This window comes from Homarus americanus, unplaced genomic scaffold (assembly GCF_018991925.1).
Source record: "Homarus americanus isolate GMGI-L3 unplaced genomic scaffold, GMGI_Hamer_2.0 scaffold51859, whole genome shotgun sequence".
Lineage (NCBI taxonomy): Eukaryota > Metazoa > Arthropoda > Malacostraca > Decapoda > Nephropidae > Homarus > Homarus americanus.
The window spans coordinates 3,477,121-3,498,388 of NW_024711292.1; the positions used below are offsets into that span (position 1 = coordinate 3,477,121).

At 38.5% G+C, this 21,268-nt stretch overlaps 1 protein-coding gene across 2 annotated transcripts in view; it reads left to right on the plus strand.

Moving 5' to 3' along the window:
- The window catches only part of LOC121873314 (histone-lysine N-methyltransferase SETD1-like), a 36,637-nt gene that overhangs the window by 12,461 nt on the left and 2,908 nt on the right, over positions 1–21,268 (plus strand). Inside the window, exons 6-19 of one of the 2 annotated variants that reach the window (XM_042376863.1) lie at positions 4,328–4,523; positions 6,385–6,573; positions 7,278–8,597; positions 12,851–12,980; positions 13,405–13,590; positions 13,925–14,132; positions 15,517–15,659; positions 15,890–16,069; positions 16,425–16,652; positions 16,896–17,166; positions 17,514–17,801; positions 18,958–19,190; positions 19,957–20,151; positions 20,388–20,645. In XM_042376863.1, coding sequence (XP_042232797.1) covers positions 4,328–4,523; positions 6,385–6,573; positions 7,278–8,597; positions 12,851–12,980; positions 13,405–13,590; positions 13,925–14,132; positions 15,517–15,659; positions 15,890–16,069; positions 16,425–16,652; positions 16,896–17,166; positions 17,514–17,801; positions 18,958–19,190; positions 19,957–20,151; positions 20,388–20,645 — 4,025 coding nt within the window. The remainder of the gene's footprint in view (positions 1–4,327; positions 4,524–6,384; positions 6,574–7,277; positions 8,598–12,850; positions 12,981–13,404; positions 13,591–13,924; positions 14,133–15,516; positions 15,660–15,889; positions 16,070–16,424; positions 16,653–16,895; positions 17,167–17,513; positions 17,802–18,957; positions 19,191–19,956; positions 20,152–20,387; positions 20,646–21,268) is intronic. The other variant, XM_042376937.1, reaches the window with a different exon arrangement.

Here is a 21,268-nt window from a genome sequence, read left to right on the forward strand (position 1 = left end):
AAAAACACTACTATCAAAATTATTTAAGAAATATTAAACTACACACGTCAAGATAATATCAGTCTGAGGAATGGTGTTAACTACACCCGTGATAAGGAAGATAAAATGTTCCTCTAGGTATCTCCTAGAGTCCTAGACTCACGGTCTCAGTGTGTGACCATTAATATACTCAGATAGCCTCAGTGTACTCCCAGTGCGTCCATGGGCAGGAAGAGAGTGAGCCAATCAGACCCTGTGCAGTTGAGAGGAGCTTTAGCTTCCCGTTAGCAAGAGGGTTTCACTAAGCGGCTCTGGACATGTGGTGTTGTGAGCCGACGTCAGCTGGGCACCCAGACGGCTAGATTCCCTCAAGAGATCCTTTGGTACCCCGCTAAACAGTGACAGGCCTACTCTGATCGGTCCAATGGCGACAATCGCCACCCTCAATCATCAACGGCAGTCTCAAACGGCAGTCAATCTCTCGCAGTCAAACTCCGGTCAACTCCAGTCAAGTGGGTTCTGATGGACGCGCGAACGTCTTGTCTGTGTGAATGCTCTCCGGGACTGGGAGAGAACCCGCCTCGTGTCCTCTCAAGGCGTTAGCTTGGGCCTACGTGATATATTTACCGCCTAACTAATAACTCCTTGGGACACCCGTAACATTATTCAGACTGCTAAACGATCTATAATAATTTCAAATTCAATAATAGTCCCTTAACTTCATGAATCGCATCATTATTAATTCGGTAAATCACATTTAATATCATATAGGCCTAGTTCCGCAATCTCTCGCTACGAGCAGGCAGCGCTCCCTCCCCTCAGATGACCTTGAATGCTCAGTATCACTCATGGCGGGGCATTTGAAATTACTCTGAAATTTCTGGATATCACATATATATATATATATATATATATATATATTAGTTAAATAAGAAATCCCTGGTATTAACCCTTTCAACCGTATACTACTGTTCATTCTGGGCCAGAGTCTTGCACACCCATATGAGATACAGTACAGTACAGCTCCTCCCCGACTTACGACGGGGTTAGGGATCCAAATCCAGGTCGTAAGTCGAAAATGCTTAAATAATACATAGAAAATCTAAAATGGGTGTCTCTTTTTCTTCTCATCACCACAAAACTCTCACTTTTAAGCTTGCCAGCCATTTTAAAGTGAATTACAAACAAAAATTTTGTCAGTACACAGCGCAACCACTGACGTTGGAACTCGAAAATACGTAATTTGACAAAATTTTGGTACAACTGAGGCAGGTCGTAAGTCGAGTAGGTCGTAAGTCGGGGAGGAGCTGTACATGCTCTGATGTGTTCTGCCCCATTTAAAAAAATCTGGGAGTAGCTAAGAGCCAAATAATGATACCATGTCAGTAGCAGTAATGATTTATCCTGAAAAATTTATTCTCTGGCATTACAGTATTGCAGGTGGAAAGCAAAACTAGACTGAGCTTAGGACTGAAAGGGTTAATGAATGTAATGTATTTGAATTAAGTTACTGCTAAGATAAAGTATCCACAGTCTTTTTGATTTTCCAGTGTCTTACTTTTCCCAGGTAAATCTTAGGTCTCATTATAATGTAAAAGTGATGAGTGATGGTATGCACTACTCTTGAAAACCTGTTGAATGTATGGAAAGAGATGGTCATATGGGGGGAGGGAGGGAGGGACTTGGGTGTTCTGAAGAGCTTGGAATAAAACCTGAGAAGGAGGGAGACATTGCTGTGATGGAAAGAATTGCTGTTTGAGTTTTGAAAGACCTCGACTATTATCTTATCAGTAAAATGAGGTAGAGGCAGGAGGCTGAGTGAAACCCCCATATAACGGTCTTCGCTCTCCAAGTAAACTGTTAGGTTGGGGGGGATCCCATCTAACAGACCCTTGATATAATGGACTTTCCTCTCCATATACAGTATGCCCTGACAATTCAAGGACCTCGATTATTCGCGGATGACACCCTGGATGTACCCAAGAATGTCTAAGGGTAGTTTTAAAGTTGTTGGCAGTTTTGCAGCTGGAACAGGGAGCCATTCATTCTAGAGACAGTAATTTCTTTTACCTGTATTGTACATATATTTGTGTGTGTGTGTGTGCGCAGACATACACACACATATATACAATACAGTAAGTCCGCGCTTAACGTCGTCCCGCTTAACGTTGTTTCGGTACTATGCCGCTACACTTTAGATACCAAAAATTCGTTTAACGTCCTGGTGATCCGATACTATGTCGTTTTGCGTCGTCGCGGACTACAGTGCATCACCCCCATCGTCTGGCCACGCTACGCTCTCTTGGCTTGTCTCAGTGACTCACCACCCTCTGCTCCTACCCTACTCCTCCGCTCCCACCATCCGCCTCCTCTGCTTCACTACCCACCACACACTCGCTCTACCACCTCCGCCCATCGGTGAGTACCAATACAAACTTAGTAGTTGTATATGTATGCACTATTTTCTATAGAAATGGCATTGACTTTCTGTATATGTAATGTATTTCATGGGACAAAGGGAGGCTCGGGAATGTAACTCCCGTATTTTATCTATTTCTTATGGGGAAAATTGATCCGCTTAACGTTGTTTCGTATAACATCGCGTTTTTAGGAATGTAACCCTGACGTTAAGCGAGGACTTACTGCACAGGTAAAAGATATAATTGTCCTAAGGGCAAACACTTAAAGGGAATCTACATTTCTTTGCACGAGTAAAAAATGTAACCCCAAACCCCCCTCTGGTCAGTAATTGTTATTCATGGATTTGGCTATTCCCGGCCATTTTTAGAACCTAACCCTGTGAATTTTGAGGGCATGCTGTACTGTTGTCCATTAAATAGAGGCTTCACTGTACCTCTTGACTGAGAGATGGTTATACTGAGTAAAGAGAGACTTGACTTTTACGAAGGGTATGTGGCGGAGAGGAAGAAATTTAGGAATACTCATTGAACATAGAATTAATTTATATACGAGGTTTGCTGTCGACGTAGGTGTGTTGTTTCGGAGATTGTGAGTTAGTGTTAGTCCTCGAATGTGAGAAGGAACATTGTTTTGAGAAAGTGATGGTTGGAAATTGTCATGTGTGGAAAATTATGAATATTTGGATAAAAGAAGATTTTAATTATGCATGGTCTTCTTTACCATTAGAATATTGCATGGTAGCTTCTACAGTTTTTATTTCATGGGAAATAAATTCGTTATCTGTCTGGTTAGATAATGTGGAATCTAGGCAGACATGGTAAAGTGAAGGATTAAGCCTACTTTCTTGACTAATGGACTCTCCACCATTCCAGACTGGTGTTGGGTCCTGACTCTTGCATAGAAATCCACCCTGAATTCACTGAGTCTTGGGGGTTTTATCTGGTTACCCACTTTTGTCTTTAGATGCTCCTTCTTTGGGGGGTTCGGAGTTAGAGAACGGATAAGAATTGCTTCCATGTCCACGTTTTCAGTTTTATGACTTCAGTGTCCATTAGGTTAGGAATGTTGGTCAGTTTTCTAAGGACTACCAGGTATGTTTATGATTACATCAGTTTATTTCTTTGGTATATTTCTCGTTCTTTGGTTGTTAGGATTCTGGATTTCAATAAAAATCTGAGAGTGAAGCTTCTCAGGTGCCAGTACGGACTTAGGGATTATTAATCATCTGTCACCTGTACAGTTCGGTAACTCTTATATAATGTAGGTTCTTGCAATTGGGCATTCTGTAACTTTAAGCTGGAGGTTTTGTGTTTAGGTTTGACATTGATTTTTCCCATGGTATCCAACTCAACACTACATAACTGTAGGTTACAGGTGAGTTTGTGGGTGTGTCATAAGTCAATCATTTCCTGAATACCTTCTTATACCTTCTTGAGAACAAACTGTGGGGGCCCTGAAAAGAGAGTTTTTCAAGGGTTGGTGACTGGAAATTTGACCTTTCTTTACCTTTCTCATTAAACAGGCTTTGTTTGTTACCCCTTTGCAAGGATTCCTTTGGGGGATTCAGTTGATTTTCCAGACTTCAGTTTGTTGATAGATCAAATGGGATGAATCAACGATTGGGTAATAAGGCTGCTTGGAGCAAAGAACAATGGCCGTCTGGATGATTTAGCCTTCCATTAAACATGTCAAGGCCCTCTGGAAAAGACAGGCTCTGTCTGGGGGTGAGTTAATGGCTAAGATCTAATGGACTACTTGTTCCTTTCCCTTGGCAAAAAAAAAAAAAAAATGGGATTTCATGCATCAGTTCTTCATTATTTAGTTTACTTTCACTCATAAGTGATGATTGAAATATGTTTCCTTTTTGTCCTGTATATATAGTACCATCTTTATCCCCAAGAGTAAAAACTGGATTTATACACCACAGGAGAGGAGTGTAAAAAGCGAGTTGAGGAAGTTGGACAGTTGTTGGAGGAAGAGGCAAAGAGAGAGGAGGAAGCTAAAGAAGCTAAGAAAAGACCACCACCACCTGCCAAGCCCCCACCTCCAGCCTCAGATGATGACAGTCAGTCCAGCAGAGAAAGAGAGAGGCGCAATACTGAGAAAGAATTTGATCGTAACAGGTGAGAACACTGTATAATGTGAAGAACCTAGATTTTCCCAATTTGCTGGAGGTTCATAATGTAGTTTTGACCGAACAGGAATGGTATCCTGTCCTTCTTTGGGTCTGTCTGAAACCTGTTACTGAACTTTATGTGGTGAGAGACTAACCAGAACAGGGAAAAGAAAACCCTGTCTCATACCTTTCATTAATTTAAGTGTCAGACTGGATGAGGTTTTTAGTGGCTTTAAGCTTGAAGGAGAGCAAAATGTGTGTTAGAGGGTAAGGGGTCTTTTCAATTCCTGTTTAGGTTCTTTATGAGCTCTTTTCTCTCTTACTAACCTACACAGAACGTACATTGGTTCACCCGAGATGATTTCACTCGAATCTTATCTGTATAGACGTTTGTAGTAAGTTATTGTGGGGCTGTGTCTACCAAAGGGTGACAGATAACATAAGGCAGTGAGGTGAGGGAGAGATGGTTATGTAGAGTACACTCCTTACACTATTGATGGCGTCTGAATATACAAGTACATTACTGTATTCAAACTACACACACAAGGGAGATAAAATACAGAATGCTCTTGATTAATTCCATATAGTACAGTTTAATATGAAAATTTTGTTGTTTAAGGATGTGAGAGTTAAGTAGTAAGAAGCTGCATTTTTAAACACCTCAGAAGGTTTTAGTTTGAGGTGATGGTAGTGCTTGGTCTGTATATATATAATATATATATATATATATATATATATATATATATATATATATATATATATATATATATATATATATATATATATATATATATATATATATATATATATATATATATATACACACACACATTCTCTCCTCGACTTATGACGGGGTTCCGGACCGACGACCAGGTCGTAAGTCGAAAAGACAAAAATAATACATAGAAAATCTATAATGAAATACGGTACAGTAAAAGTAATCAATAATGAAAAATGAATAAAGTGTTACTGTGCACTTACCTTAAATGTAGTCAGTTGAATGCATACAGGGCCTTAATAATTTTTTAATTAAACATGGAGACAACATTAATTGGATGCAGCAGAGGAGGAGACAGGGCTGGGTGGGTCATCAATTTTGCCTTCTTCAGACAGGCTAACATACTTGCTTGTTAAAGGTGTTGGATCATCTTTAGGGAGTGAAGAGGCAGCAGTGGTGGGGCGTGAGGAGACAGCAGTGGGGGACTTCTTAAAATATATGTCCAATTTAGTTGCATAGTTTGCCTTTTCTTTTCATTGTAAATCTCCCTGGAGCAAGCAAGTGCATCTTGGATCAGTCTGTCAACTTTTGCAAAACGCTCAACATTTTGATCCATTTTTTCAAAGATTTGCATCTCCTTATTAATCGTAGGAAATGCCTCTGCCTTGTCCTTCAAAATTGTTGATATCGTCGAGTGAGAGAAGCCAAGGTCACGTGAAATGGTTGCTACCATTTTTCTATTTTCATATTGCATTATTATTTTCATTTTCATCTCAAAAGTAATTGACTGTCTCCTTTTCTTATCAGCACCACGAGAACTATCACTTTTATGGTTGCCAGCCATTTTAAAGGGAATTAGAAACAAAAATTTTGTCAGTACACAGCGCGATCACTAACAACAACGACGGCCAAACACCAACTGAGCGGGCTACGGCGTGGATGCTGTGCACCACGAGGCGGCCCAGCCCATGCTGTCGTACGGGACGGAAACGTTTCGGTACTAGAAAATACGTAATTTGAAAAATATTTTATACGACTGCGGCGGTCATATGTCCGGGCGGTCGTAAGTCGAGGAGTACCTGTATATATATAACTTTGGAAGAATAAGTAACCATCACATTATTTTTCTGTTGTGATTCTTCTTATTCAGATATGAAGAGAGTAGAAAGCCAAGCTGTAGTGTTGTCCAGCCGCCCTCCACATCAGTCAGTTCAACTGTGCCCACCTCCTACTACCAGGAACAGAGACCACCACAGTATGCGTACCAGCAACAGAACTTCACCAGTTATGAACAGTATCACCATTATCAGGGCTACTCATACCAAGAGTACAGAGGAACGTAAGTCTGTCCCCACTTGAAAATGTGATTAATTAAGGTGTGCAGCTACTGGTAATGCTGTATGTATGCAGCTTATATTAGATACAAGTGATATACCATAGTTATGGTAAGGTGGTAATAATGTATGTATTTATTTACGCTTTTTTATTTATTTTCTTGGGATAATCAGAAAACTACATTTATATTTGTCAATCCTACATTTCTTTTTCTTATTTTTTTTTCTTTTTTTTGTGAATGAATGGAGAGCATAGCATTGTGTGATTTGTGGGGAAGGAACTTGCTGCTGATGGGTGGTACCGGCTTGTGTCAAAGTAATCCCAGTTAACCAGATTTTGGACCTTGTTGGGGGTGGGGATACCATAGAAGAACACATCTATAACAAAAGTGAAAATGAATAAGTGACAGTGAATAAACAGAGAATGGGTGTGGGTATTTTCTCTCCTTTCTGGCTACACTGGAGTAAACAGGAAAAGGATTGACAGTAAAACAAACACACACACACACACACACAGTTGATTTGAAAGATTTTATCAGTTTAAATATAAGTAGAAGGTTTACATGGCTGTTTGTAAGGCTTTTATGTAGGAGTGAATTAATTAGTATGAAAGAGAGTATAACAGAATTAAATAGAAAGAATAATGGAAAGGAACTATGGAGACGAAGATTGTGGTGAATGTATAAATTAATGAACTCTTGTTTTGCAGGTTTCCTACAAATGTTACAGCTGGTCATCACTGGAACACTGGAAGCACTGCTGCTGCCCCTCCTCCACAGACTTGGGTTGCCCATCCCTCTACTCATGTTCCTACTCACGCGGCTGCCGACCATCACACGACCAATTCACACCACTCGTGGGATGCTTCTCGGTACCATTCTCTTGAATACCAGCGTAATTCCCACAACGACAGTCCTTTTGAAAACAAGGCTACTCCTGCTCGACCAAAACTTGAGGAGAGGCTTGATACGATTGAGGCTGCCATTAACTGTAAACCTAAACATGAGTCTGAGGAGGAGGAAGATAAATCTAACTTGGACTTGGATACAAGAATTGCTATGCTACTGCAAAATAAAGATAGTGGCATGGCTCCTCCGTTCCTTGCTCTTGGACTGGGAAGTGACGAAGAGGAGGAGAAAAAGGAAGGATTAAGTCAAGAGGAAAAGAAAGTTAAAGACAAGGAATCTAGTGTTCAAACAACCTCTAGTAGTAGTGTTTCAAATTCAGACACAGACTCCTCTTCAGACACTGGTAGTGAGAGTGAAGTTGGGGAGGGCTCGAAAGACTCTAGTGGTGGTGAGGGTAAATCTAAGTGGGCTATACTTGAAAATGTTTTAGAACCGTTATCTACTCCTCCGTCTCCGTTTATTTCGCAAGAAAAGTACATTTATTGGCATGAAAAGGGAAATGAACTAAAAATGGAGGCACAGAGAAGAGAGAGAGAGGAAAATAGGGAGAGGTTAAAAAAGTTAAAGAAAAAGAAAGTAAAAAAGAAAGATAAAGTGAGTGATAAAAGTAAAGATATAAAAAGTGAAGTGAAAACGGAACCTATGCTGGAAGAAAATCAAGTGAACGGTATAGACGACGACAGAATGAGTTTATCTAGTTTAAGTTCGACGGAGGATCCAATTCTCCATCAAGACGTGCCCATACCTCCAGCGGGCACCACTGTACCTCCCCCAGGCACACCTTTTTCTGCTCCTCCTCCGGGTTACTCACATTATGGACCACCACCTGGGTATCAGTCTTACCTCACACCTGGGTATCCTCCTCCAGCCATACCACAGGAAGCTACGTATCCATGGCAGCCACCCCCTGGTTATCCTGCTAACTTTGTTGCTGGGTATCCAGGATATAATCCAGGGTACATGGCCCTTCCTCCAGGCTACTCAACTATTACTCAACCTCCTCCAGGGACTACCTTAACAGGCCAAAGTCCTTATCCTCCTTACTTTGGTCCTGGATACCCACAACCTCAAGATGGTGATTCTACTCACAAGAGTGGAGAATATCACGACCCAACTATAAAGTAAGTGTTGCTCTCATCATCTTTTTTCTTTATCATGTCTAGAAATTAATATTGTTAAATTTTTTGGTGCTGTTACCTTAACTTGCCTATTATTTTGAGAAATTTGTTTGAAATACTACAGTTATATATTCATTACCATACACCTGCATGTCAACAATGATTTAAGATCAGACTTGGTATTATCTTATTTAACTAAAAGTGCAATAACAAACTGGCTTTTCAAGCTTTATTGGGAGTTGGTTTTCTTTTATGTGGGAGACTGATGTCACCTGTCCGTAGGAGTACTCCATTTAAGATATGTTTTCTTATCTGGCTTGAATTTTATCAGTTTAGTGTAGACATTTTAAAAACTTTTGGAAGCACAACCATTGTTGTTAGGATGCTGAATCCAATGTGGGTTTCACCAGTATGCATGTACTGTAATCCCGTTTTATAATGATAATGGAACAGGCAATCTTGGATCCTTTCTCCTTCTCAGGGAACATTAAGTACTGTACAGTATTTAGGATCTAAAGGATGATTATGTTTGAGTTTCTTTTTGTTTAGCTTGCTTAGGTCTTGTAACACAAGTGCCATGACATACACTCACACCTTTCAGCCATCAGGTAGCTGCTTCATTAGAACTGTTTCCCATTCATAGGGTCTGCAGATGAACTGGCAAATATCCTCTTTCTATTTCTCAAGTTTTACTGGATTTTTAAACTATCCATGTCACATGAGTGGAGGACTTGTGGGACCTTGGGGATAAACCTATAAGCATATTGCCATAAGTATTAGCAATGTGAGGCACTGTAATATGTGCAAGAAGTATAAAGTGGGATTTCAGGGTTATTTCCTCATTGTGGTATGGATGAGGTAGTGACTTCAGGCTGTGAAACTTCATACTGAATTGTGGCCCATTTTTCTAAAACAAATAAATTGGAGTCTTCTGTTTCTTTCTGTGCTCTGCAAGTAAAATAGAAAGTATTTCTTCCTCACAAAAAATACAAAATTGGCTTGATCCTGATTGCAGGTAGATTTTCCCATTTCCAAAATTTTGGATTGATTATCCAGAGAGTTCTGTCATGAAGAAGATGGGAGATGGGTAGATACAGTACTTTATCCCACCATAGAATTCTTAATCCAAAGTCCTTTAGGACTTTTCAGAAGAGGTGTTGAGTAGGCTTGTTATTCAATGGTTAAAACAGTGTACAGTGTTTTGTTTCTAAGCTCTTTCATGTTCCTAAGGCATCTTGGGGACATAAAGTAATTCTGTAAGTAATTTAAGGCAAGTGCCCTCTATAATTATAGAATCTTCATATTAATTTGAGGAAGTTTTGTGTCCCTCTCATATCCCATTGGTGTGTGGGAGAATCCATTCATGGGAGGAGTATTGACCTCTTTATAAACAACATGGGCAATCTCTTTAGAATTGTTTTTTGTAGTGAGGACACTTTTGTATTGTATTGCCACCAAGTGATAGGGGAACGTTAAACTTGTGTGCTGATTGTATTTATTTATTTATTAATAATTTTTTAATTATTGAATGGACACCTCAGAATCCCTCCCATCTCCCTTGGTTCTGTGACTAGTTGGCAAGAACTGAAATATAGATGGTCTCCTAGACTTGGGTTTGCTCAGATTCATTTTGGTTGGGTCAGTCTTGCCAAGGTTCACAGGTAACTAAACCATTTGCCACAAGATATTGTTCAGTTGGATGGTCATGGCTCTAAATAGATCTTCAGCATTTCCAAACAACAGCTATGCCTTGTCCCCCATGTTTGAGGCTGATGGTATTGGGGAAGGGAAGGATAATCGGTCAGTTCAAATTATTGTTAGATTAACTGAGACTGACATTATGAGGTCCTTTCTGAGGGCTCCAGGACTCCTTAGAAGGCATGTAACTGTACCTGTAGATAAGAAAAGAGGTTTTAGCATCAATCTACCAATTTTTCTTTTAGTTTAAATATCAGCAGTGGTTAAAATCTGAGTAATGGATTTAAGGTAAAAGTTGAGGTTAATTTAGAATAAAACTATCTTAACAAATAAATCTTCTTATTCCTGATATATAGTGTCGGGACTGCATTTGATTGTATTTGGCAGACAACTGAAAATTGCATTCATAATTTAAAATGTGAATTTGATTTTATAAATGTGTCAGGACTGAGTTTCTTTGTATTGTCTGTAAGTCTAGGGGTCAGACCCCCAGGTTCCTGGCCCCAAACTTGTGACTGGAATCTAAAGAACAAATAAATTTAATAGGTAGTTTATCCTTCATCTTCATACCAGGTTCCCAGGGGATAAAAAGGTATTCTAAAGAGGGAGGTTTGAGAGCTGTGTTGTAATCATAATGTGAGGTGCTTCAACCCATTAATGTCATTTGGTGATATCACCTACGAAGCGCATACAATACCGGTACCTCTGACCAACCCACCTCAGATCTCGAATCATCTTCTACTCAACATGGATGTTCTGCCCTGACCTTGTGAACAACCAAGTGTTCTTTTTGTTATGTTTGACACTTTTATAGGATGGTCCATGTGATAGCTAAGCACAGAACTTTGTGTTGTAGGGCCATTTCTTCTGTTAGACTGGGGTGAACACATCCGGCTCATCTTTTGGTAGATCTTGGGATTTGGTTATTAATGAAATGGTAATAAAGTAAAAGTGATTCAATTAGCAAAGTATGTTACCTACATGTTGTAAGTGTTCAGTCAGCAGACTTTTTGAACAAGCCAACTCCTTGTTCGTTCTTGTAACTTCCAAATAAACTTGAACTTTGTCTGAACATGTAGGGATGTCTTTTGCAGTACATCAAGTATATTGTTTATATTTGTTGCTCCAGATTTACAGTGAGGGACAAATATCAGGTGTCTATGAGTGTGAATCTAACTTTGTGAAAACACTGACTAAAACAAATATCAATAGATTTTAACACCTTGGCACAGTACTGGAACATCCTGGTTAGCGAATAAGTTAGGGATCAAGGCACCAGCTCATAAGGCAGTTGTCCAGAACCTGAAATTTAATTCCCCATAGGGACAAAGTACTTAAGGAAGAGAGGGTCTGAACCACATCACAAAACACCAATTATACTGGGACCTTTCACACTACTGTACAGTACCTATCACAAGTCATGTGTTTACTAAAAGAATTATGTTTATCGGTGCATTCCTTACAAAATCACCGCTTTGAGGAGCCCCCCCCCAAAAATTCTCTGCCGTCTCTGCTGGTTTTTAAATTCTTATTTATTCAATATGTACCAGTATTGTATTTCTATGCATAAATGTTGCTTTGTTGAACTTGTTTAGCTCATGCCAGTGTTTCTGCCTGCCTACTGTAGTCAGCTGTTTTGTTATTGCCCAGCACCATTAATTTGTGTTTTACAATTTGACATTCTAACTTGCAAGTATTTCTGGCAACAAACTGTAGCCTGACAAAACACACCACATCAGTTGAGAGAGTACGAATCTTGCCCTTGCTGCTGTACCATATACAGTATGACATTACGGCAAGGATTTCACACAGCTTACTCCAGCTTAAATAAAAAAAAACATCGATGCTTAATGGTTTATATGTGCAGACAATAAAGCTTTTTCGAACTTGCTTTGTTATTAGATAAGAAAATAAGATATTAAAAAACATATTTGCTTATGACTGCATGTCTGCTAACCCACTGTAATCAGGTCAGTACCCAGGCATGGAACATTGATGCTTAGTCTTATATCAGTAATTGTGAATACAGTAATTAATGGTTATTACCACATTCTGTACTGGTATTCACAGATTTATATATATTTATTTTCTGCATCATTGGGGTTTGTTTTCATTATGATAGGAGTAAATCTTGCTTGTAAATCAACCGAGGTGTTCCTATATACTGAAGTTATAATCAGTGTTAACCTCTTTTGTACCCAGAGTAACAGCTCCACACACACACACACACACACACACACACACACACGCATACACATACACACACACACTCTCTGTCTGCCACTACAACAAAATTCAGCCCATAAGAGCCCGCACTAATAGATATAAGAATAGCACCATCCCATCTATTGTTAAAATAATAAACAACTCCTGATTTATGTACTGCACAGCCCTGTAAATGTATTGAACGCATATCATTATGTCTAAATCAAATGTAAGTTTGTATACTGTATTTTCAGCCACCGGCTGCAACTCTATTAATAAACCGTTTATTATTATTTTATTTTTATAATAATAATAATCTTTCAGTGAAATTAAAAATTACTCTTTCTTTTCAGTGCGGTTCTTGATACTGTTATTGAAGAACTAAAGAATATTCTTAAACGAGATTTTAATAAGAGAATGATTGAAGCCACAGCTTTTAAAACATTTGAAGCTTGGTGGGACGAACAGGAGAGAAAATTCAAGGTATGTTCATAATTTCAAATATGTTGATGGTTATCCTGGGAAACAGTAGTTAGCATTAACCCCCGAGACACCTATCCATAAATTAAACTATATAGTATTTTCAGGATAAACTAGTGCCTTCCTTTGACCTTTTAAGTAAGCCTGAGTTGGTTATTAGAAGGCTTTATAATCATTTAATGCTATTGGGTGAAAACTTTAGTAATTTGAAATACACTGCATTACTGTATTTGTGTTTTAGTAAACTCATGCAAATAAGCTGAATTCTATGTCTTCGTAATTTTTACAGAAAAACTTCTCAAAGTCTTGGGACTGGGACCCCTACGGATGCCTGTACCTAATTTATAAATCTGTATTGGTATGTGTTAATGTTTAGCTAATTTAGATAACATTTGTACTGGTTTACATCGTTGATCACGTCTCTTAGTTGCAGGCTCAGGCAGAAGCAAAGGAGACCAATTTAGAAACGGCCGGTCCTCAAGCCCGAATAGAAAAAATAAACTCGATATCAACATTATTAGAGAACCGAGAAGGTTTTGGGCTGGATTCCTTGGGCACCATCGGTCTTGGTTTCCGAGCTGCCATGCCCAAATTGCCTTCATTTAGAAAAATTGTAAGTATTTCTTGTCCATTCATTCTTAAGTTTTCACAACCAGTTTTTATAGATAACTCAGTACTGTACAGTACTATGAAATATCTCAAAAGTTGTAAAGCAATATATATATGTATATATACCTGTATATATATATATATATATATATATATATATATATTATATATATATATATATATATATATATATATATATATATATATATATATACTGTATATATATATATTTATTTATTTATTTATTTTTGGGTATGCAGTATATGATATTTATTTAATTTTATAACTCATTTCTTATACAATTGCATTTCTTTTATGCTTCATTGTTTTCTTTGCAGCGTAAAATCAAACCGCCTTCTCCCCCTTGTATGGATGAAGACAGTCGAGGAATAGTGTCAGACGAGGACAGTAAACAATCCAGACCGAAAGTAGAAGAGGAGACCGATTCTGATTCTGGACCAGATGATCTTGTTCCTGTGCCCTTAAAGAATAAACCGTCGCCTTCTTCCGTTAAAAGAAAACAAAAGTGGTCGTCCGATGATTCAGGTCAGAAATTTCTCTCTCTCTTTCTCTGCTGCCATTACCGTACAGTATCTCCTTTCTCACATACAAGGTCTGAGTTAGATGCTTAGAAATTGTGTCTGTGTTTGTGTGCAAGAAAACGGGACTTAAAAATTTGACCTCTATTTAGTTCTTAATTTTAGCCACCCTGAAGCATAGAATTAAAGAAAGTAACTGGTAATTTTTTTTTTTTTACCGTCATTAGCCCGCCCAGGCACAGGTCATTTTATAATGACCCGCATCATGTCCTGGGGGGTGAAAATATAATAAAATATTAATAAGAAGAATAATATATTAATAGAAGTCAATGAAAATAAATAACAATTATGATAAAGAAAATATTAATAATACAGTCAACCCTCGCTTTACGCGGTCCCACTTTACGTGTTTCCACGTTTACGCGGTACCCTGCCGAAACCGGAATGCTCGCTTTCCGCGGTGTGTGTACCCTTTTACGCGGAGAGCGGCGCGAGCAGGGTGCGCACAAGGTCACCCAGTCATCAAAACATTACCGAGTTCTTCACCCGCCACCCACCACAGCCGGCCCAAGTCAGTGATAGTGATAATGATAGTGAGGATATGGACTTATATGGACTTTGAGGGGTTTGACAAAGAGGCCCTGCAAGCCTCTGTGGTGGATAGTGATACAATTGATACAAGTGATACAGGTGAGGGCCAATAATCTGCCCTCTGCCTCGGAACCAACCCCCCATCCCCATGTGCCCAGCCATCTTTTCTACTAATGTAAGTGTTAAAAAACCTAATATTATTGATATTTCTCTTAATTATTAATTGTGTGTGCATACCATCATAAAATTAAGAAGTTATTTTTACTACAACGTAGGTATTGTGTCTGAAAAAGTGGAGTTTGGGGGTCGGCCCGGTCTCTATTTCAATTAATCCCAGATGTTATGTTGTTCACTTTACGCGTTTCTCACTTTACGCGGTCCACCGTGGGTTGAATTAACCGCGTAAAGTGAGGGTTCACTGTACTAATAAAAGTTAATAAAAATTATAAATAACAATAATAATAAAGGGCTGTAGAAATAGTTAATGATCAAAATGCTTTGGATTAGTGAGGGTGCAACTGCTTCCTTGCTCTGGATGTAACAAGAATAATACACATATGAGAAATATCACTAGAATGGAAGGGGGCTTAAAAAAATTAATCTTATTATTGACTAATTGGCATTTATAGAATCTTATTATAACACCTGTCTCTCTATTTAATTAACCAACTGTATCTAGATAATTACTGAATATCTAGATAATTATTGAAGTCTTAATGATATAAACTCTATTGTACATAAAGTAATTTTTTTAATCATTACTGAGTATGAAATGATTGATAAGATAATTTGGTTTATAGTCAGAAGTGATGTGTCGTCGGATGAGGAAGAGGAGAAGGAAGAGGAGGAGCAGTCTTCGTCGTCTTCAAGTTCAGAGTCATCGGAGTCAGAGTCTGAGTCATCTGAGAGTGAAGAGGAGGAGGAGGAACTGGAGGAGCTTAAGGTCTGTGTTTAGTGTTAGAAAATTATTTTATATTTCTACAGTAATTGTTGTACTATGGCTTTTAATCCAGCCAGATTTTTTATTGGCTTTCAATCAGGCTTGAGTGAATTATTTATCCCCTGTTACTGTGTGTGTGTTTCTCTGCATCAGACTTTATAAATGAAATGAATTTAATAAAGAGGAAACAATTTTATACTTTACATCATAATAAATCTCTCTATTATGAACAGGAGTTGCGTCGTTTGGAAGCAGAGTTTGATGCTCATGTCAGATCAGCAGTGGAGTCTGTCATGCGAACGCCAGAACATGACCGACCGACTACCCCCCTGCCTGACCTCCTCCCTGACCAGCTGGAAGACACCTGGATGGATGAATCTCCTGCTCCAGCTCCACCTCCAGCTCCCCCCAAGGTGTGTATCTTAACTCTTAGAGAAGTCAAAATAACCACAATCATTGAGGAAGATTGTGATTATGCCTCCGTGCTGTGACTAAAGAAGTAAATTTACGTCACTTAGAATATTGACGAGGTTTCTTCGGTCACACACCACATCAAAATTCTTTTAAAAACTTTGGGAATTGGATTAAGAAAGTTTTAATTGTGGTGGTTAGATCTGAAAATAAAAAGACTGTAGTACATTTGTCTCACAGATGGGGTAGACCTTATGTATTGCGGTGTTGTAAATGTTGAGTACCAGAGAGTTAGTTTATGTGTAATCTGTCTACTGCGATCACACTGTAATCTGTGTTTTTCCAAATAATCACCAGGTGTCAGAACCAACTCCTACTCCAACAAAGAAACCTCCTCCTCCACCCAAGAGTAAAAAGTTGCCAAAGAAAGCAGAGCCAGTCGCTGCCACACCTAAAAAGCCGACTAAACCCCCAGCGGCGGAGAAAAAAATCAAGACCCTTAAACCCAAGGAGAGAAGAAAAGAAGTGGAACCAGTTAAAAAAGTGCCCGAAATTCCTTTACATGTACATGACTCGGGCTCAGAGGTATGGCCTTTACTACTCCCTGTTTGTCAAGTTTTTGTTTTTTCTCTCGTAATTTACTCTCATTGTGATTTGCATCTCCCACTATTTTCTTTCTTCTACCTAATGAAGTTATTGTCGGTAAAATGTTAATAGAATTTGTTAATGTCACTGGTCCTTATACATAAATTTTTTTTTTATGCATCGTAAGTTAGTATCTATGTTACTGTATATATAATGACCGGATTTCATCTTGTGTCTGTGCAGACTGACACAGCTGATGAAAAGAGTGATCTGGACGATGGCTTGGGAGAATCTGCAGAAGCTGCTGAGGCTCTCATGGCCCTAGCTGGTGCAGATGTTAATGGAAGAGTCAGATCTACTTCCTCCTCCTCCTCCAGCACTTCATCTTCTTCGGCTTCCAGTCGAATTTCTGGCTCCACCGGGGAGGAGCAGAGATCGCCCGTCCTCATGGAACACAGCTACTGTTTACCATGGGCACCCAAGGATGGAACAGATGCCTCATTCTTGCCTCCAGGTAACCTTACATATTTAGGGAAAATATACTCAGAAAGGCTGATAATGATGATACTTAAAAAGTTATTTTGTTTCAGGAAAAAAAAGAATTTGCACTTTTTTTCCCTAACTGGTCAGACTATGATTAATTTTATTACTGTATAGAGTTTACCAATATCCTTCAGGACTCATTTTTTTTAAAACTCGGGTTGAAACATGACGACCCTCTTCAACGGAACAGGGTGTTTAAAACTCCGGGCGTTAGACTGAATTAACATCTGAGAAGTAAAACATCATCATTTTCAGGAGCAAAGGCTGTTAGTCTGTGCAGTATTTACTAATTATTCCTTTATATTTTTTCCTTTATAGAAGATGTACAGAGGAGGGGTCACAGAATCATGGGAGGTTCAGATCACGACTACACCCGCACCCGAACACCGCCTAAAACTGACAAGAGTAAAGCTTCTAAGACAGCCACAAAGTTCACCACTCCCAAGCCTCGAGGCAAAGAGAATAGAGAACTGCAGAACAAGAAGGAGGCTCTTGACAAAAGAAAAGCATTACCTCAGGTGTTGTCCAAATCAACTGCTTTGCCCAGCTTCAAGCCACGCAACCAGATGGAAGAATACAATGTTCTCTACTCTTTTCTCATTCGAGGTAAGATGGCAATTGTATAGAACAAGAGAAATGAATTTTTATGGTAACGTCATCAGATGACAAAAATTGAAGGACATTGCATTTATGCTTTGATTTCCTGTCATTCTTTACACTTGTTTCAGTATGCCATTCCATCATACAACTTTTCATCTAGTAACTTCAATTCTGTTTAGTAAATCTTAACCAAAATTCATGGAGATGACCCATATAACACATGCTTTTGATTTCTTTGGTATACTTGCTGCTACACAGTTTTTATGTAAATTCTAGAAGTCTTGGGGTTAGACACCTAGAGATCTTGCAAACTTCATTTAATTAAGTCCAAGGGAAGAGCAGGATTGGTTCCGCCACCGCTAACTACTAGTCACCAAGGGTACATATACATCACACTGTTCCTCACGTTCTTTACATGATCTCTTTTATAATAAAATCTAAAACTATCTTTTGTAAAATTAACGCTCGCCAGTATGCTGTCTCATGTACAAGCAAACCCTCCACCCCTTGCTGTGCCAGTCAACCTCTTCTTGAGAACACTCATCAGCTCTCTTGTGGCATACTTGTTCTTCATCATCATCATCTTAGGAGCCATAGCAAAAGTTAGTGCAGGTCTCCTGTTTCCATGGCTCTCCATTGTACCAAAAACAAAGGGGTAAACCAAATGGGACATAAAAACACAGGGAACTTAGTTTGACCAAAAGATGTGACATACTCGTCGTGCTGGATGTGGTGATATGGCTGAGAATCACAAATTGTGCTACAAAAAATTCCCTGCCAGTCATCAAGACCATGAATGATAGAACTGTAAATAGTGAGGGTGTACTGTAGAATGAAGTTCTTTGCAGTTCAGTATTCAGAGAGCCTCACTACAAGAGAGTTTAATCGTCCTGGGTTCAGTTTAGAAATTTTTTTATGCCATTTGTCTCTCAACCCAGCAGTGATTGAAGATGCCAATTAATATATTTTGTGTCTGGCCTATTGCTGGTAAGGTTCCTCTTCTCCTCACTTACCTTTTGATTTTTATTTAACAGCAGCTTCAATTCCTTTAATAAATTCCCCTATATGTTGGCTTAATGGAAGGGTATCCTCAATCTTGAAAGTATTATTTCAATGATATGCATTAGGCAACAAATTACAATGATTTCTTTTCTTTATACAGGCATTGATCAGGAAGATATTGAACTTCTCAAAAGAAGTTACGAAGGAATGCTGGCAGATGATAGTCAGTCCTATTGGCTGAATGACACTCACTGGGTTGACCATCCACCTACGGACATCCCACTCCCACCTAGAAAAAAGCGTAGAATGGATGATCTTCCCATACATAAAACTGGTTGTGCTCGTACTGAAGGCATCTACAAAGTTGACTCCAAACAGAAACAGAAACATAAGGTTAGTGTCTTATTTTATATTATAAGTAATTTATTATACTGTAGTTACATAAATACTCATGAGTCTTTCCCAAACATTTTATACTCTTATGGCATAGACTAATACTGTACATGGTATTTTGGCCATCATATAAGCATGACTCCCACTCATAGGACCTATCCAAATCATTCTTAATTCTCTTTTTTTTAAACTACATTAAAAATCTTGTAAATAGAACACGCAAGGAGCTGTGGGACGCTGTTGAACACCCCCTCCCCCTTTTTTTTATTGATAGTTCGGTAATGACAAGAACATTAATGCTCTTATGTTCCTTCAGGCTTCTCTGTTATTGTTACTCTTGACTGGTGAAGATACAGTATTGTGGAATTCATGTGTATTTCATTGATTTCTTGTAATGCTGTGTACCCTAAGTGAGTCAGGGTTTGGACTACATTTCCAGGGATTACATATAGCCTGTTTGTGTTCTGTAACAAAGGATAAATTGCATTTAAAAGAAAAAATTAAATATTTAGATATCAGGGAACCAGCGACTCATTCAGGAGTTTGAATTCTTGTCAATATTGTTCATTTTGATTCAAATAGGAATATACAGTGAGACCTCCATATAACGGGCTTCAATATCCTTATAATCCTTTAATTGGGGGTTTCACATCGAACAGAGCCTCAATATAACGGACTTTCCTTTCCTTATAGTCTGTTAAATGGAGGTTTCACTGTTTACTCCTAAGTATTTTTCCTGGACTTAACAAAGATATTTTCTTTTCAGTTTACATTCCATCAAGACCATGCAGCGAGGGCAGCGGAGGATCCACAACAGCAGAGTCTTGCCGTATTGGAATCCAGTAAAGCCAAGCTCACACAGATGGCTGTTAGCAGAGAAGTGCGGTCCTTCCAGAGAAGACTACTCACAGCGTTTGGCAATGAAACAGACTCTGATTTGCTCAAATTTAATCAGCTCAAAGTAAGGAAAATTGTTTTTGTTTTTCTTATCGTTTTATTTTGTGAATTTGTACGGTATTCAGTTGGATCATTATTCTATGCGCATTTAAAACTGAGTGACATCTTTCTTCTATGTGATGGCTAAGTGTTATTATTTAAAGTCAGTGATAAATAGTTCAGTTATCCCTAAACTATTTGTTGTATGAAGTGTTTTTTTTTTTCTTGACCCACGCCTGAGATGTATTATTTCTCCCCCAGTTCCGTAAGAAACTCCTGAGATTCGGCAAATCACGCATTCACGACTGGGGACTGTTCGCGATGGAAGCAATAGGATCGGACGAAATGGTTATTGAGTACGTCGGCCAGAGTATACGATCCATAATTGCAGATCTGAGAGAAATTCAATACGAAAAAATTGGCATTGGATCGTCGTACCTCTTCCGTATCGATATGGAAACTATCATTGATGCTACAAAGTGTGGCAATCTAGCCCGCTTTATTAACCACTCCTGTAATGTAAGTTTGTTTCTTGTTTTTTTTCTAGTTGTGAGAGGTACAAGTAAAGGAAATAGACAGATGAAGAGATAGAGATAAAAAGAGGAAGAGATCGAAATAAAGAGAGAACAACAGTGAATGTCCTTAAAGTGAGGTGGGGTTGGGGGTCATGGATAGCCAATATGTAGCAGTGTGCTTTACTGATCAGAGACCATGATGTCTTATTATTTTTGAGAAGACATAACTGCTGCTAAAAATCATTCACAGAATCATTGTAGAAAAAAAAGGAATTTATCATCATTTGTACATTATTTGATCTCCCAGGTATACCATTGTTTTTTTGGTTTTTGGTTTTTTCTCATAGAATTTCATTACAGTATAGAAATTATCAATCATTATTTAATAAATGTACAATATATACCTGTATTCCTTTACTCTAATATGAGCACATACAGTATACAGTACAGTACTATAAGTATATAAATGTACAGTACAGGTATGTACCCTTCCAGTTTGTACTGTACATGGTGGCTGACCAGGAGGTTCAACCTGTTATTATTTTAAAACTGTACATGAATAAGTAGACCATTAAAGGAGCTTTTCTTGTGTAGTATAAAGGATCTCTCATGTTCATATTTACTAAT